The 17,131-nt window shown below is 39.8% G+C and overlaps 1 protein-coding gene across 4 annotated transcripts in view; it reads right to left on the bottom strand.

The window, feature by feature from the left end:
• Nucleotides 1-17,131, bottom strand: part of LOC139468352 (bifunctional 3'-phosphoadenosine 5'-phosphosulfate synthase-like) — a 58,674-nt gene that overhangs the window by 20,518 nt on the left and 21,025 nt on the right. The window contains exon 1 of one of the 4 annotated variants that reach the window (XM_071250266.1): nt 16,682-16,712. The exons of 2 other annotated variants lie outside the window; for them this stretch is intronic. In XM_071250266.1, coding sequence (XP_071106367.1) covers nt 16,682-16,696 — 15 coding nt within the window. In that variant the 5' untranslated portion in view covers nt 16,697-16,712. Of the gene's footprint in view, nt 1-9,196; nt 9,324-16,681; nt 16,713-17,131 lie in introns of those variants that run through there. One more of the 4 variants, XM_071250265.1, reaches the window with a different exon arrangement.

Here is a 17,131-nt window from a genome sequence, read left to right on the forward strand (position 1 = left end):
AATTACCACTCATATAAACATCAAGTAATCTTACTTCAGATTCACACAGTAGGTACTGTGATTGTAGTGGCAACGATTTCCATTGTCAACTTTATGATGTTGTAAAACACTTTTATGATATACATAGATAATCTCACCCGAGTGTCTTTTGATATCAAATATATCAACACGAGTTGATAAAAGTGGAAAAATTCCAAGGCTTGCCGAGGATTTTTGCCACTTTTATCAACGAGTGTTGATATATTTGATATCAAAAGACACGAGGGTGGGATTTTATTTATCATCCAACATCATTCTTCCAACTTTTTCAATTTGTAGACAGTAATTAGCAGTGTCTTCAGTCTTAAAAGTACTGCTAACAGCTTCAGTAGCAGAGCCATTAGTGATGTCATATGATTGTGACATCATGGTAACCAGTGACGTCACAATGGTCGGCAAAGCATTGTGATGCAATTTCATTGCAGCGATATCTGCAGTGTAGATATCGCTTGATCTAATCCAAGCGACATCTCCTGTGGGAACCAGTTTTGGATAATAAATGACGTTTTTCTCTTCTTATGATGTTACATACAAAGATAGGAACCTTTCAGTGAGTTGGATTTAACACCGCTTTTAACAGTATTCCAGTTATATCACGGCGTGTCAGCTTAATGTGGGAGGAAAGCCCCAAGTGATGCAGGTCTCAGACGTTTACCACTTCGGTGAAACCCATGAACACGGGTATGGTGCTGACAAACCTAGAAACATAATCGGGGCGAACCGGGATTCGAAACCCCCAATCATAGGTTTCTGGCGTGTCCAAGGGATGCAACTCTGCACAGCGAATTGCGGCGCCTTAGACAACTGGGCCACCTGTGCCCCAAGGAACCTTTCAGAGTGTACAGTATTTTGTAAAACCATGGCCTGATGTTCTCATGTATTGCTGCCTCATGATGAATAACGGCCTGCCTGAATATTGTTCTACCATCCAAAACTAACTTCCATATTAGATTATTATTATAAGATAAAATGAAACTATCACTATGTCAATTGCTATTTGCCTGTACCCTGACGTTAAGAGACAAAGTATGTTTTACACATTATAAAACACGACTAAAATTGGTAGTTCATGGTTATGGTTTTACAAAGTCACATTGTATTATCCATTCAGTTTATCCATAATCCTATGCACCGATAAGGATTTATATTTAAGTTTTTATAATGATTTGACTTGAAACATTCAACAAGTGCATTGTGGGACCTAGCTATCCTATGTTAACATGGCCGCCATTCGGTGTTGCTGGTAATTGTGAGTTTATGTGTTTTATGTTGTGAAGTTGCAACTTTGTTGCCACCTCTTTCCACCTCGGACTGCATCAACAGCAAGCCATTAAATACTGTGTTTACCGAGTTGGTTGCGCTACATGACTCCATAACCGATGTGAATCAACTTCCTGGGGCGTGATATGGTGTCGCTGTTGGACGAACATGGCAGAGGAAGAGGTTGCTAAATGCCCTGAACAGAGCAACAGGTGTACAGGTGTATATTGCTATGAATCTCTCCAAGGACAGCTCATGCCAAGGATACCATATTTCATGAGGGAGCTAATGTGAGCAGTGTCATGATGTCAGGCCATAATGCAATCTCTCTGAAATCAGATCTTTGTTTTCGCTTCGCTAAACAAGATCTACGAACATCCCATTACGGGTTATGTCAGAATGACCTTTTGCGAACTTCGAACCAATGAAATCACAAGCAAGCAGTTAGCCGATCAGAGAGCAGCGTTCTTGAGCTTTATGGCATTAGTTTCAAAATGGCGACTTCCATTCCAGACTATGACTAAAAAAACTGAACAGAATGACATTCTGGAATGTCTAATATATGGTCACAATTGTATGGCAGTACGTGTCATCAGCCATGCAGGGTCTCTTCCTTTCAAATGTTTATTGGGGTGGTCGGCTAGCCTAGTGGCTAAAGCGTTCGCTCGCCACGCCGAAAACCAGGGTTTGATTCTCGACATGGGTACAATGTGTGAAGCCCATTTCTGGTGTCCCCTGCCATGATATTGCTGGAATATTGCTAAAAGCGGCATAAAATCAAACTCAACTCAAATGTTTATCACATTAAAGCGAGAGATAGACAATGTTTTTGATGGAAACTGTTGTTCAGAATACCCCGTGTTAACTGTTTTGATGTTTCATGATTAGAAAAAACATTCCGACTGTCACTTTCATGATCTGGTAAGTGATGCTCTGATTGGTCGGATAAAAAGTTGTTCTGACGTGACCCCTAATGGTATATCCTCAGATCTTTGAATAACAGTAGAGAGAACTAAGATCTGATCAAGATGAAATTGGGCCATTATGACGTAACTGATAAACGATATAGAGAACTAAGATCTGATCAAGATGAAATTGGGCCATTATGACGTAACTGATAAACGATATAGAGAACTTAGATCTGATCAAGATGAGATTGGGCCATTATGACATACTGATAAAGTACAGTCATTGTCTTTTATCTTTTAGTGAAGTATCTTAGAATACTGTTCTTTAACTGCAAAAGATGAAAGAATGATTTCGGATGATAAACAGAATCTTACACTTGATTGTTCTGATATCAAATATAGAAAGACTCGTAGCTTGACTGTCATATAAATAGAGAATCTCACCCCAGTGTGATTATGGAGCAACGAAACCAGTGGTCAAAAGCATGAGCACTCAATCTTCAATTTAGTTGGCTATTCTGAAAAACATAGGGTTCTATTCTGTCCTTGATTTACTTGGAGGTATATATGAAAAAAGTGAGGTTCACCTGAGGGGTCAGGCATCAATGTTATCTCATAAGCATTTTTTTGTTGCACATGTGTGATCGCTTTCGTTTAAATTTATAGTTACACCACAGATACCCAGTGTAGTGGGTGAGTGAGTGAGTGAGTGAGTGAGTGAGTGAGTTTGAATTAACTCTGTTTTTAGCAATATTCCAATCACAGCAGTTGACACCAGAAATGGGCTTCACACATTGAACCCATGTCGGGAATCAAACCTGGGTATTCGCCTTGACGAGCAAACGATTTAATCACTAGGCTACCCTACCGCCTTCAAAATGTAGAGTTGCTGTTACTACAATATTCCACACACGAACAGAAAAGCTACCCAACAGTCCCAGATACCCAGAGGAACATACCACATTAATTATACCAGATACCCAGACCTTGAAGAATTATACCTGGGTGATAAAAATACCCCCCTAAAATATTGATATATTTTCAACAATATTTCAACAATATTTTCAATCACATTTTTTTCAATATCGAACAATCATGAAATAATGCTTCTGTGTTTGTTTCACAGAACACTGTCACACTGTGAAAAGACCACAGCCAGACCGAACTCCATCAACTCTCCGACAGTCCTTCAATACGGAAACACCAGGTACTGCAGCAAGGGTGTGGTGGTAAGTATGTGTGATGTCCAGTTGTTAGGGGATCACCACACACTTAACAGTACTCATCCACATCTCAATGTCAAACAACATGGCTACCAGAAGTTGTTGGTTTCAGTGTCTTTTAACTGACACTGAAACAACCAAAACGTTCATATGCTGAGATCCCATTCCATTCAACAAAACATATGATATATATATTTTAGCAACATACCGGTTCATGAAATGACAAATTCATCTATCATGTCAACCTGACAAAGATGAGAGATGTTAATGGGGTTCACAGGCCTCAAAGTTGCGACTGTTTTTTGCCAATGCAACCTAAATTTCAATTTGTCTACTGTCTGAAATTCAGAGGTAGCCAAATGACTTAACCTTGAAAAATATCCTGTGGCGTCTAAATTCTACTGCTACACATATGTAGACACACAAATAAACATGTCTGCTACTAATTGTACTCAAAAATAATTCCTCCTAAAGTCAACAATGAACCAAATACATAAATATTAATGTAATTAGTATTTTATTTTAGTTGATAGTTTATTGGATAAGCAAGATATACCTACATAATCTAGTAACATAAATTGCATCATTGTTCGAGACACAAATAACAAAACTCAAGTACAATTTCCACTAATATACAATTCCAAGACTAGAGCTATGACTTGTACAGATAATAGTTATTTGATAAAAGATAATTTCAAATGCTTTTGGGTACCTACAATATTGGCTTGACTTCTTAATTTTACCACTGGCTACCTGGAAAAAAATAATTGTAGCCATATGGCTACTTTGGAAAATTTAAACTTTGAGGCCTGGTTCACCAGTTATTATGATGAAAACGACTGAACTCAAGAAATCTTATTTTGCAATCCTTTCTTTGTCTTTATTGCACATGGAGCAAAACGGGTATTGAAATGCTCTACACGTCATAATCAAAATGTTTGGGGAGGCTTCTGTTTCCTATGGGATAACAATGATGACTTATTTACCAAAGGCTTCATAAACTAGACCTGTATTTGTGTACTACTACACCCACACTGAATAAATGAATTAACATACTCACCCTGGTTTTAGAATTCTGAAACCGACTGGGGCATTTTGCTAGCATTCTGTACAAAGTGCCCCTGACAAGCAAATTGGGGGAAAAGCGTTATTTTGTTCCAAATTGGGATGTTTTTAAAAATCTGCATTTCTTAAATTCAGAGGTATTTTAACATTGTATTTTGAGATTCCATTCAATGCAATAATATAAGCATTAAAATCTCTTATTGTTTGGAAGTCTCTGAATCATGGAGTCATGAAATGTAACACTGCCGTAGGTAGATGAATAGATTATGACATACGACTCTCGTATCAAAAGTGGAGCAGTATATATCAACATGAACAACAAAATTTCATTCCAATTTGGGAGTTTTCAATGACATTTGCTGCAGACAGACTTGGGCTGAATATCGTCCTAGAGCTTTTAGATAAGCCCCTGTGACACAATGTCTTTTCAAAAATTTTAGGCAATTGACTGGCAATTTGTCACCTGCCTGTATTCAGCATTTCATATGGATCCAGTCTAAATGTCAGCCTGGCAATCTACACCAGCTGTCTCATGCTGCTGCTAGAAAAACTTAATTGTTGTACTAGGCCATTTCACAAAATAACATGATATTTACTTAACAAGGCCAGGCATGCAACACTGAAAGTAAGTTCCCCTTGGTGGACACGTCTCAGATAGTGTTTGGTTATACTCAGAGGGACAAACGGCAGCATGGCTCAGCTCATAGACTTGCACAAGTCTCAATGGCAATAATATTATTTGTATTCATTATTTTTTTTTTTTTCCCAAGATTGATACGCTGCATTAAATATGCAATGATACATGTACGTTGTTTATAGCAAATGAAACAGCTTGAAATGGACTATTGACAATAGATTGGGCTATATGGCAATAGACCGCATTATAATACTTATGATATATTATAAAATGTTATCTGCTAGTAGTTTCCATTTCTGTAAGTAATCTATTGTAATTGCAATAGCATATCCGACTTTGCATACATACGATTGATGCAACATGATGCGTTCAACAGATGGTATTTTACTTTTAATACCTGATATATGAATATGTATTTTTTGTTGAGAGTCAAACAGAATGTAAATTCAGCAACATGAAGGCAGTAATTATTAGTTTTACCATAATTTCAAGATTATGTAAATAATAAGAACAAATCATCCCTTTAAGAAGAGACTGGAGTCCTCAGAAACTTGTGAAATCCAGATTTGCACCAAACCACCCATGTTGACTGGTCACATATCTAGACTTGCCTATTAGGATAGAATTACTACACATCCAGGGACTTTTCTTTCAGTGCAGCCTTAGAGCAAGGCTACTCAGGTCAGTACAGCTACACAATGCAGGAGAAGAAATTAATCTTTGGCTCTACTCCTCAATATCTACATGGAATTGTAAAATGAATGGGAGTTTGTACTTCAATCTTATTGGTTGGGAAGTGCTGTCACATGGGCCAGAAGTAGCCATGACACATCGCGGAGGAACAGTAGAAGTCGTCATCCAAACCTCATGTCCTCGTACAATCGACTTCCACTCTCCAAACATTTATTGTTTGTTTCTTGTTTAACGCCGCACTCAGCAGTATTCCAGCTATATGACAGTTGTCTGTCAATAATCGAGTCTGGACCAGACAATCCAGTGATTGACATCATGAGCATCGATCCACGTAATTGGGATATAACATGCATCAACCAAGTCAGCGAGCCTGACCACCCGATCCCATTAATCGCCTCTTATGACATGCATAGTCGCTTTTTACAGTAAGCATTGGATCTTTATTACCCCGAATCTTCACGTTATATTTACTGTAAATCTTTCGGACACAATACACACTTTTTTTCATATCACCATAGTTAATTTGTCATGCCATGTCATTTGAATAATCTGGGTGTTCTTAAATTCTTTTGAGTAGTAAACATGCTATCAAGCACTCAAGCTATCAACCACTGGTTTGCATTATTCTGACTTGATTATAGATGACTGTGACATGTTGATACTGACATACTGCAATTATCCAATCACTTTAAAATCACATCTTAGTTCTCGCTACTGTTAAACAAAGATCTGAGGACGAAGCATTACGGGGCACATCAGAATGACCTTTGATCCGACCAATCTTAGGGTTGGTTACAAGATCGAGAAAGTGACAGTCGGCATGTGTTTTCTAATCACACAACCTCAAAAAGGTTAACATAGGGTATTCTGAATGTAGCTGTACGACTAGTTCTGTCAAAATCTGGGGCCCTATCTGGCTTTAATGGGATATTCATTTGAACGGAAGAGACTTATGCCCCTAGGAAGTACTGCCATATAATCACTACCATCTTTTAGAAATTCTAGAATTTTGTTATGTTTAGTTTTCACATTCTGAATCTATATTTTTCAAAGAGTAGTCTTGAATGGAACCGCCTGTTTGAAACCGTGACGTAAAACTCGAGAAAGCTGTCACTGACTGACTAATATCGACTTCTTGCAAATCATTTCATTGGTCAGTCAATGCTTGAAAAAGGTCGTTCTGGAATAACCTGAAATGAGATGTCCTCAGTTCAGTGGTTGTGAGAACTAAGGTGAGAACTAAGGTGAGTGAGTGAGTGAGTGAGTGAGTGAGTGAGTGAGCGAGCGAGCGAGCGTGGGTCTACGCTGCTTTTAGCAATATCCCAGCAATATCACGGCGGGGGACACCAGAAATGGGCTTCACACATTGTACCCATGTCGGGAATCGAACCCGGGTCTTCAGTGTGACGAGCGAACGCTATAACCACTAGGTTACCCGACCGCCCTGAACTGAGATCAGACTTCATGAGATTGTCTATAATCCTACAGTGAGTATTCAACCATATCATCACAGCTCAAGAAGGTGTGGTCCGGAAAGCATCCCTGGGAAACAGAGCATGAAGCAGTCTCCTGTGACATGTTTCAGCTACAGCGTTACAAAATGTCGCATCCAGGGTTTTCTTTACCTAGCATGGAATGTTTTAGATTGGACTAAACTTGTGATGGCATGTGTGGTAAGCCAGTTTGGGGACCAAGATTGTGATGGTATGTTTCGTAATCAAACTTTGGGACTAAATTGTGATGGTGTGCGTTGTGTGCCAGTGTCAGGATTGAACTGTGATGGTGTGTATCGTACAATAAACAATGGTTATAACAAACTCTAAGGGACAACTAACAATAGTTCGTAATAACCGTAGATCGTTACGAGCATATTTACAGCATATATACATGCAACAAATGGCAGGGACTTAAAAATATAAGTTTGTTACATCGGTCACATTGTTATGAGCATGTTTATCATAAACATAGTTTACTGTAATCCAGTATTAGGACTAAACTTGTGATCGTCAGTGTCATATCCAAGTTTTTGGACAAAATTTATGATGGTATCTGTCATACACAAACAAATCCATCCAAATGATCATGTGGTAAATGTTTTCTTCTACTGATAGAAATGGGTGTGGCATCACATGAATAAATTTGACACATCTAGTGAACCCTCCTTTACCAAGTCTTTTAAAATGTAGGATATTTCTTACATGATGTACAATTGAATTTATTTCCCAATGTTTTAAAAGTTTCAAACTTAATGAAGAAAGTAAGTGAAATAACCAGTCATTGAAATCTGTCATTCAACTTCCTGTCAAGTAACAAATACCGTATATGGCCGTAGATAAGCCTGAATTTTGAGGACCAGAACAAAGATTCTGTAGAAAGGGGTCGTCTTATGTATGGGTTACTCTTTCATCAAACTCTTTTTCTGTATCGCTTTGGGTGAGAGTGAGTGAGTATGGTTTTACGCCACTTTTAGCAATATTCCAGCAATATCACGGCGGGGGACACCAGAAATGGGCTTCACACATTGTACCCATGTCGGGAATCGAACCCGGGTCTTCGGCGTGACAAGCAAACGCTTTAACCACAAGGCTACCTGACCGCCCCCTCCGGTGAAAGAAAGAACACTATAACAAACTTTTAACTTGGCATAGGACTAAACAGCTCAAGCTGTTGAAAGATGTATTGTATACACCCCACAATGGCCAACATACACTACTATCACCACAGGTTGATTATTGACAAATCCACCACATCAGCACTGCCGAGATGAGTTCTCAAGGGCCACATGTTGCACTGGATATCTTGATGTAGTTCCTGTGGCCATCGTTCAGCCCTGTACAATCACACTTACCACAAACACTCAACATGGGGTCTCACAGAACAGCAAGGCTCTCCCATGTGTCTCTCACACAGGCTTCATATGTGTACTCAAGCACTTTAACAGCCCGACAAGTCCCTATGTAATGCGATATTTCTGAATTTCGTGAAACAGGAAGAACTCAAACTATCAAAAACAAATCCAGGAATGTCTACAGAGCCTCAGTGAAGATACTGAGAGAAAACTTTGAGGAATTTGGTTTAGGCTACCGTAACTTATCATACTGCTGCTGGAGAGATAGGTCAGCAAGTTAAAAGATTGTTTACACTGTCCCGAGTTGCTTTCAACTGAGTCTCAAGTGAAGGGGTTTGCAGTTGGAGATTTACAGCCACACCTGTTAACTCCCCTAGATCCTTCAGCTACTGAAGGAGGGTATGCCTGTGGACAATAACCCATATAGTATTACCAGCAGGTAGTGAACTGAACCGCGACTGACCTACAACTGACAACAACCACGGTTCTCCCTCTTGACAGACCACTGACAGCCCACACTCACCTTGCCTTCCTTCTTAGAACTGCTCATGGTAGCTATCTACAGTCTCTCTTCCCCCAAATGTAACAACCTAGCCCTCGGTCTTCTATGCCTTACTCTTTTACTGTCAAGTTCTCACTCACAGCTGTATTGGTGATGTGGCTTGCATATGTCACTCCAACAAACTCCAGCCAATCAATGACCTACATTTCATTGTAGCTCCGCCCATCAATGCAAGCATGAAATGGCCTTCTCATTTCCCAAGTGTTTCACATTCATTCATGCAGTGCTCGTACAACAGGTGAAGCTGAATGTGTGAAGGATTAAAGTCACTCTTGGCATGATCATGTCCACTTCCTCGCTGGAATCAGCTTGTGCAACTGATGCTATTTAAATATCACACTTATTTACCGGTAGTTCAAATAAAGACCACAGTATGGTATGAGTGAAACAGGTATGATGAGAATACTGACATTTAGTGCATGAAAAATAACCTCTTCTGTTTAAAAAAAAAAAAGTTGAGTTCCCCCAAATCTTTTATCTAATGCTGAAAACTATCAAAATGTTTTGTTTGTTGTTTAACGCTGGACTCAGCAATTTCCCAGTTATATGACATCCTTCTGTAAATAATCAAATCTGGACCAGACAATCCAGTGATTGACATCATGAGCATCTATCAACACAACTGGGATACGAAGACATGCATCAACCAAGTCAGCAAGCCTGACCACCCATTTCCATTAGTCGTCTTCCGACAAGCATAGTCGCTTTTTACAGCAAGCACGGGTTGCTGAAGACCTATTCTACCCCGGACCTTCCCGGGACCTATCAAAATGTGCCAATTTCTATCATCAAGATGCAAATTTTATACCACTTTCCTTGTTATTCACTCCATGATTGTATCAGTGAGTATTGCATGCATACATTTCAATAAATCACAGTAGTAAACTGCCTATACACTGCATGTTGAGAATTTTAATATGAATATACGGCAACATATGTCTCATCTGAGGTGATGATACAAATATTCAGACATAATGAAATTGAAAATACAATGTGATGAGCATGCTGTGAAAGCAGCTAACTATACAATAAATGTTACCTACATTTCATTCAGTATGTTCAATATCGCTGAATAGCAATACATATATTCATTTAATTTTTTCCTTTTACAATATACCAAACGCCTGTAACTTGATGATGACACCTCAAGGCTACATTGGTCACACTTATGAGAACCATTCCACATCTGTAAGCAATATTGCTTTGAAAAGATTGAAATTAGAATGTGATTAAACTCTGGGAAAGATCAGAGAATGAACCAGCTTCTGTATGAGTATAGAGATATAGATCGTAACAGCTGCTTCAGGATCACTGAAATGACAACTCAGCTTCGTATTATCTGAAGTCGGAAACAAGGCAGATGCAGCTGTCATAGCGGCCGTTTTGGGACAATATTTGTTACTGTAGCCATGACAGTCAATGTCTTGAATCACTTAATTGCCGTTATTTATAAGATGCAAATCCCAATTGTTAATCATTGTATTGTACATTGAATGTCTGCCATCCTGAACGAACTGTGCAACTATGTCACTGATGATTACTGTTATTTACATTAATGACTTAATCCATGTCAGGTGACCAAAACATGTATACGTTTTTGGGTGACCTTGGCAATATGAGCCTTGGTCCAGAGATGAAAATCGGAGAGCAGAGGTTGGTTGGTTGGTTTGTTGTTTAACGATGCACTCAGCAATATTCCAGCTATATGACGGCAGTCTGTAAATAATCGAGTCTGGACCAGACAATCCAGTGATTAATATCATGAGCATCGATCCTAGAAATGGGGATCGATGACATGCATCAACCAAGTCAGGGAGCCTGTCCCCCCGATCCCGTTATTCGCCTCCTACGACAAGCATAGTCACCTTTTACAGCAAGCATAGGTTGCTGAAGACCTATTCTACCCCGGATCTTCACGGGTCCGGAGAGCAGAGGAAGTTCTTAGCCTTAGCCTAGGAACACCATCACTACAAAATGTGCTGACCTGGCACATAGTGCTTCTTGTATATATATCTACTGTATAAAGTAAACGGCAAGCCGTCGACTCCATGTTGTCACTTGCTACCAAGAACCATACGTTAGCCCCTTTGAATATAGGAATATGCCCATGATTAGCAATATCATCTGTGTCCCCATTTCATGTGCATTGCCTGCTGAAACAGTTTTCAAAATTAAGGATGAAAATCCTTGCCATAACTACAGTAACCCTACTCAAGGACCTCAGACTCCTCATTAGAGTGAGTGAGTGAGTTGGGTTTAATGCTGCCTTTAACAGTATTCCAGTTATATCATGGCATGTCAGCGTAATGTGGGAGGAAAGCCCAAAGTGATGCAGGTCTCAGACTTTTACCACTTTGGTGAAACCCACAGGCATAGGTATGGTGCTGGCAAACCTAGAAACATAATCGGGGCGAACCGGGATTCGAACCCACAATCATAGGTTTCTGGAGCGCCCAAGGGACGCAACTCTGCACTGCGAATCGCGGCACCTTAGACGACTGGGCCACCTATGCCCCCTCCTCATTAGAGACACTTGTGATTCACAGACACAGACAGAAGCAAGTGATTGCCAAACATGTTCTCAAAATGTACTTGTTACAAAGACCTTCATTTTAAACCCATTCAATGTTTTTTATTCAAATAGATAGGAGGGCCTGAAGAAGACCACAGTCATCTTTGTACAGACCACAACTGCTAGGCAGCAAGTGAATCATCAAGTCTCCAGTTCCAGCATGATCTAAATATGGATGTTTGAATTATGGAGTCGAAAGTCACCACATAATTTAAAACACATTCAAGATTAGAAATTAACTTGTATTTTCACTTCTCTGCAAAAAAAATTTGGTAGTGCACAAGAAAATATCATTTGTCCTTCATGAAAAGACCTTCTCTCTCTCAGAGATATTGTTATCTATGATAAGATAAACAACCAATCACATCTGGCCTTCTGTAGACGAGACAGAAGAAAGTAACACTTTAGTAAAATGATCATGAAGTAACGATTGGCCTCACAAGCAAGCAGTAGATTCACCTGAGTCAGGCTTCAAGTCCAAAGTCAAAATAATACAATGTGTATATCGATGTGTCAATATTTCAATTTTATGTTTAGATACAGTATTGGGATACATATTGTATTGGAATATTCATATATCAACTTGATAAAATATCTAAAACCATGTTAAAAAGAAGAAAGGTTATATTTATGGGAAATTGGATCTTTGAATCAACAAATACTAAAATAAACTATTAGAAACCAACACTACTCTGCCAGCCTGACCGAATAATACTCAATGGTTAAAGTGCACACAAAGCTACCTGTACAGACTAATCTATAAAACAACATTCGATCAACATCACCATAAGGATTATTAAGGATAATGGATTAAGGACTACTGACAGTGAACTTGAATGGCTGTAGTGTATTCTTCCATGGCTTCAATTATCTTGAACATGTGTGACAGAAACTGACAGACGAAAAATGTGTGATGTGGTTTCCTCCAGCAGCTGGCTCAAGCAGCTATTATACAACCAAGAGATTACCTGCACTAGCAGGTAGGACCTAGGTCATCAATAATGTAATTACTTATCCAATAAAATGTCACTTTTAAATGACGTAAGTCAAACCTCACGTCACCATTAATGTCCTATTTAAATGTTCCAAGGCTCTCTTCATACAGCAGTTAGGATTAACAGACTGACAATGTCAGTACTGACTAATCGTTATGAAACCATTATCTAGGTGTTTAATGGCAAAGTGTTTTTACTTTCAGAGATAGCCTTTCATCATCAATGGTGAAATCAAGTGAATGAAACAAATCAGTGACAGCTATAGCCATTAAAGCACATCAACAGCGTATGTCATCTAATGAGAACTGTAGCCTTTTAGGCCAGACACATCAACAGCTAAATGTCGTTCGATGAGATCTGTAGCCTTTCAGCCAGACACATCAACAGCTAAATGTCATCAGATGAGATCTGTAGCCTTTTAAGCCAGACACATCAACAGCTTATGTCATCAGATGACATCTGTAGCCTTTTAAGCCAGACACATCAACAGCTAAATGTCATCCGATGAGATCTGTAGCCTTTTAAGCCAGACACATCAACAGTTTATGTCATCCGATGAGAGCTGTAGCCTTTTAAGCCAGACACATCAACAGCTTATGTCATCCGATGAGGACTGTAGCCTAATTTTTAAGCCAGACACATCAACAGCTTATGTCATCAGATGACATCTGTAGCCTTTTGAGCCAGACACATCAACAGCTTATGTCATCCGATGAGAACTGTAGCCTTTTAAGCCAGACACATCAACAGCTAAATGTCATCAGATGAGGACTGTAGCCTTTTAAGCCAGACACATCAACAGCTAAATGTCATCCGATGAGATCTGTAGCCTTTTAAGCCAGACGCATCAATAGCTTATGTCATCCGATGAGAGCTGTAGCCTTTTAGGCCAGACACATCAACAGCTTATCTCATCAGATGAGGACTGTAGCCTTTTAAGCCAGACACATCAACAGCTTATGTCATCCGATGAGATCTGTAGCCTTTTAAGCCAGACACATCAACAGCTTATCTCATCAGATGAGATCTGTAGCCTTTTAAGCCAGACACATCAACAGCTTATGTCATCCGATGAGGACTGTAGCCTTTTAGGCCAGACACATCAACAGCTTATCTCATCAGATGAGATCTGTAGCCTTTTAGGCCAGACACATCAACAGCTTATCTCATCAGATGAGATCTGTAGCCTTTTGAGCCAGACACATCAACAGCTTATCTCATCAGATGAGATCTGTAGCCTTTTAAGCCAGACACATCAACAGCTAATGTCATCCGATGAGGACTGTAGCCTTTTAGGCCAGACACATCAACAGCTTATCTCATCAGATGAGATCTGTAGCCTTTTAGGCCAGACACATCAACAGCTTATCTCATCAGATGAGATCTGTAGCCTTTTGAGCCAGACACATCAACAGTTTATGTCATCCGATGAGGACTGTAGCCTTTTAGGCCAGACACATCAACAGCTAAATGTCATCCGATGAGAGCTGTAGCCTTTTAGGTGAGACATGTTTCATTCTTAGGCACACATGTTAACAGCTTATGTTAACAAATGAGAGCTATAATAATTTAGGTAAGGACAGAAGCCACCATTTCATGTGAAAGGTGATTCCCCTTCCTGGAGGTTAAAACAGGTACCAGGGGGTTTGACGTGCTGCCAATTTCAATGAGCCTGGTAGTTTATTGAGGTCTTCCTTCCTTCCAGCACCTATTGTTATAGGTACAAATTTACCCGAGCATGATGATTGGTGAGGTGAGCTGAGGTGAAATGGGGTTTAACATCGCGTCCAAGATTATTGCACTTATATAGCGACGTGCATGTACGTGTGTGTGGCTGCTTGTACTAGTCCGGACTGATGCCGATTTATAGTGCTAGCTCACTGAGATACCATGCCGCAGTTTAACATGAATACCCCACTCAGACAGAGTATACTGACTCCGAACCGACCAGTCCTTGTTTTAGCCCCTTAATGCCGAGCGCCATACAGGGTAACAACAAGGTCCATCTTTTAACGTCTTTTGGTATGACGCGGCCGGGGATCGAACCCTGGACCTTCCGCTCTCTGGGCGGACGCTCTACCACTAGACCACGGAGGCGGTCCTGATGATTGGTAAGGCAATAGGGGACTAAGAGGGATCGGAACTTGGCTTTTACTGGATATAAGTTCATGATTAAGCCCGGAATTCAAACTTCCATTCATTGCAAATATTCCTAAAGAGGATGCCCGACCACCATTAACACCAAAGACGACTTTATCATGAAGCACAATAACATGTCAATGAGGAGTGGGTCGACGTCAACAAATCATATCGAGGGGTGGCATCGAAATCTGTACAAAATTATTGACATACTTCAGGTTGAGCTGGATAATACTGCAATCACAATCCAGTTAGTTTGGTGCCACCCAAGAAGTTTTGAAACCAAGACCATGCAGCCCATGAGAGGAAGAAGAGACAACTTCTTGCCATCCAGAAACTAGTTAACAATTATCGCAATGCTGTTGAACTATGACATGGGAAAGAAAAACGTATCTATTACATATTTCAGAGTTGACAATCATTATCTATGTGTTACGAGCATCTGCCGGTCCCGTACAGTGTTTGATATGACACCCCCAGGCCCCATCACCCCACCAGCTTAAACAAACACGACAGGGATTATCCCTTGGCCAGCTGCTTGACAAGTGGACAAGTAAGAAGTCACTGTATCATGTGTATATGGTACCCAACAGAATGTCAGTAATATGGTAATGCTAGTTACAGATAGTTAATTGTTATCTTAATTATTCACAATAGCAAGATCAAAGGAGACGTACCATACATTCAACAATGAAAACAATGTTATTTATGTAGGATTAACAGAAATAGCACAAGCAGTATATGGAGAGCTGCTAAGAATCACACATCAGCCAATAACAACCAATTGTCACGCCCCGCTGCACTGGTACTTTTAGGCCACGTCCAAAATAGTTCTGTTTTGGAAGTGAATTAGAGAGGGTGTGATTCTAGCACTTTCACTTGGACATTTAGATACTTTCTACAAATGTTATGAAGTTTTTCCCCTTTGAAATTGATTCCATATATATAGTGTAGCGGCCATAAAATCTCTGAGTCCCGTGATGGGATTCGAACCATGGACATTCTGATCAGAGGTTGGACGCCTTGTCCACATGACCAAAGAGGTTAACCCCGTCAGCAAGCTGACAAGGTAAGGATGTCATCTGTGGGATGACTCCACGCCCTGCTACATATAGGACAATTGTATTCGCCAAAAAAAAAAAAAATCACAATCAATACTTTTATTTTACTTGCCCTTTAAGCTGCAGTTTGTGATACATGTCTTGCAATGGTACTTACCCATTTTCTAAATGCCCCCCAAAGATCAAGTGAATCAGGCTTGTGATCAGATTTCAAAAGCTGTAGTTCTTTACACTAGAATTCTTCACTTGCTGATGATAGAAGTGGATGACAGACTAGTTGACGTAGAATAGCTGCTTTACACCAGCTCATTTAGACAAGCGGGAGTAAACTGGACGATGTAGACTAGAAGACCTAGACTACTTCTCCTTACACCGGTAATATGGTAAACGCTACATTATCTTAATGATAATAACAACAGGTCCTCAAGCCTCAATGTGTTCTTCATGTGCTTATGTAAGACTTAGTTTGCAGGACACATGTACTAAATACCAAATTTAGTCATCTCGCTTTGAAATATAAAACAAAACTACAGTAATAATGATATAAGTAATTCCTAAAGTTCTTATTCATACTTAACTGCATCATTAATTCCCATTCAGAAACGAAGAAGTAATGAAAATGTCCACCCATTACATAGCAGGAGGAGCTGCTGATATGAAGTACGAAGAATGGACCTACCCTTTTCAAATCCATGTTCACTCTGGTACCGGCTCCCGCAACTGATGACACGGTCCTACTAAAGCCTGTTTTATATTACACGAGTGTGACACATATTGACCCCTGAACTTTAGAAACAAACTTTGCTGTCTGATAAGAAGTGCCTAATCATTGCATGGTGATATGTAGGTTATGTACATGATGTAATGTCGCTGCAATGTCATGATGTAAGATCATCCCCCAGCCATTGCACGTCAACACTCCACTTTCCACACATACAGTGCTTCAGATTGAAACAGAGCTCAGCTTATTATGATAAAACAAGACAAGTGGTCTTCCATGATTGTTCAAATTTTTGCAGCCCTGTCTACCAACTTTTCCACAGATAAAAGGTCATTTTGTATTTACTTCAAATCACTCTGAGGTGGTAAGGGGGGTCTGTCCCCACTCTGAAGCATAAGGTAGAAAGAG

The sequence above is a fragment of the Haliotis cracherodii genome, unplaced genomic scaffold, assembly GCF_022045235.1.
Source record: "Haliotis cracherodii isolate W230 unplaced genomic scaffold, xgHalCrac1.p SCAF_2, whole genome shotgun sequence".
NCBI classification, from domain to species: Eukaryota; Metazoa; Mollusca; class Gastropoda; order Lepetellida; family Haliotidae; genus Haliotis; species Haliotis cracherodii.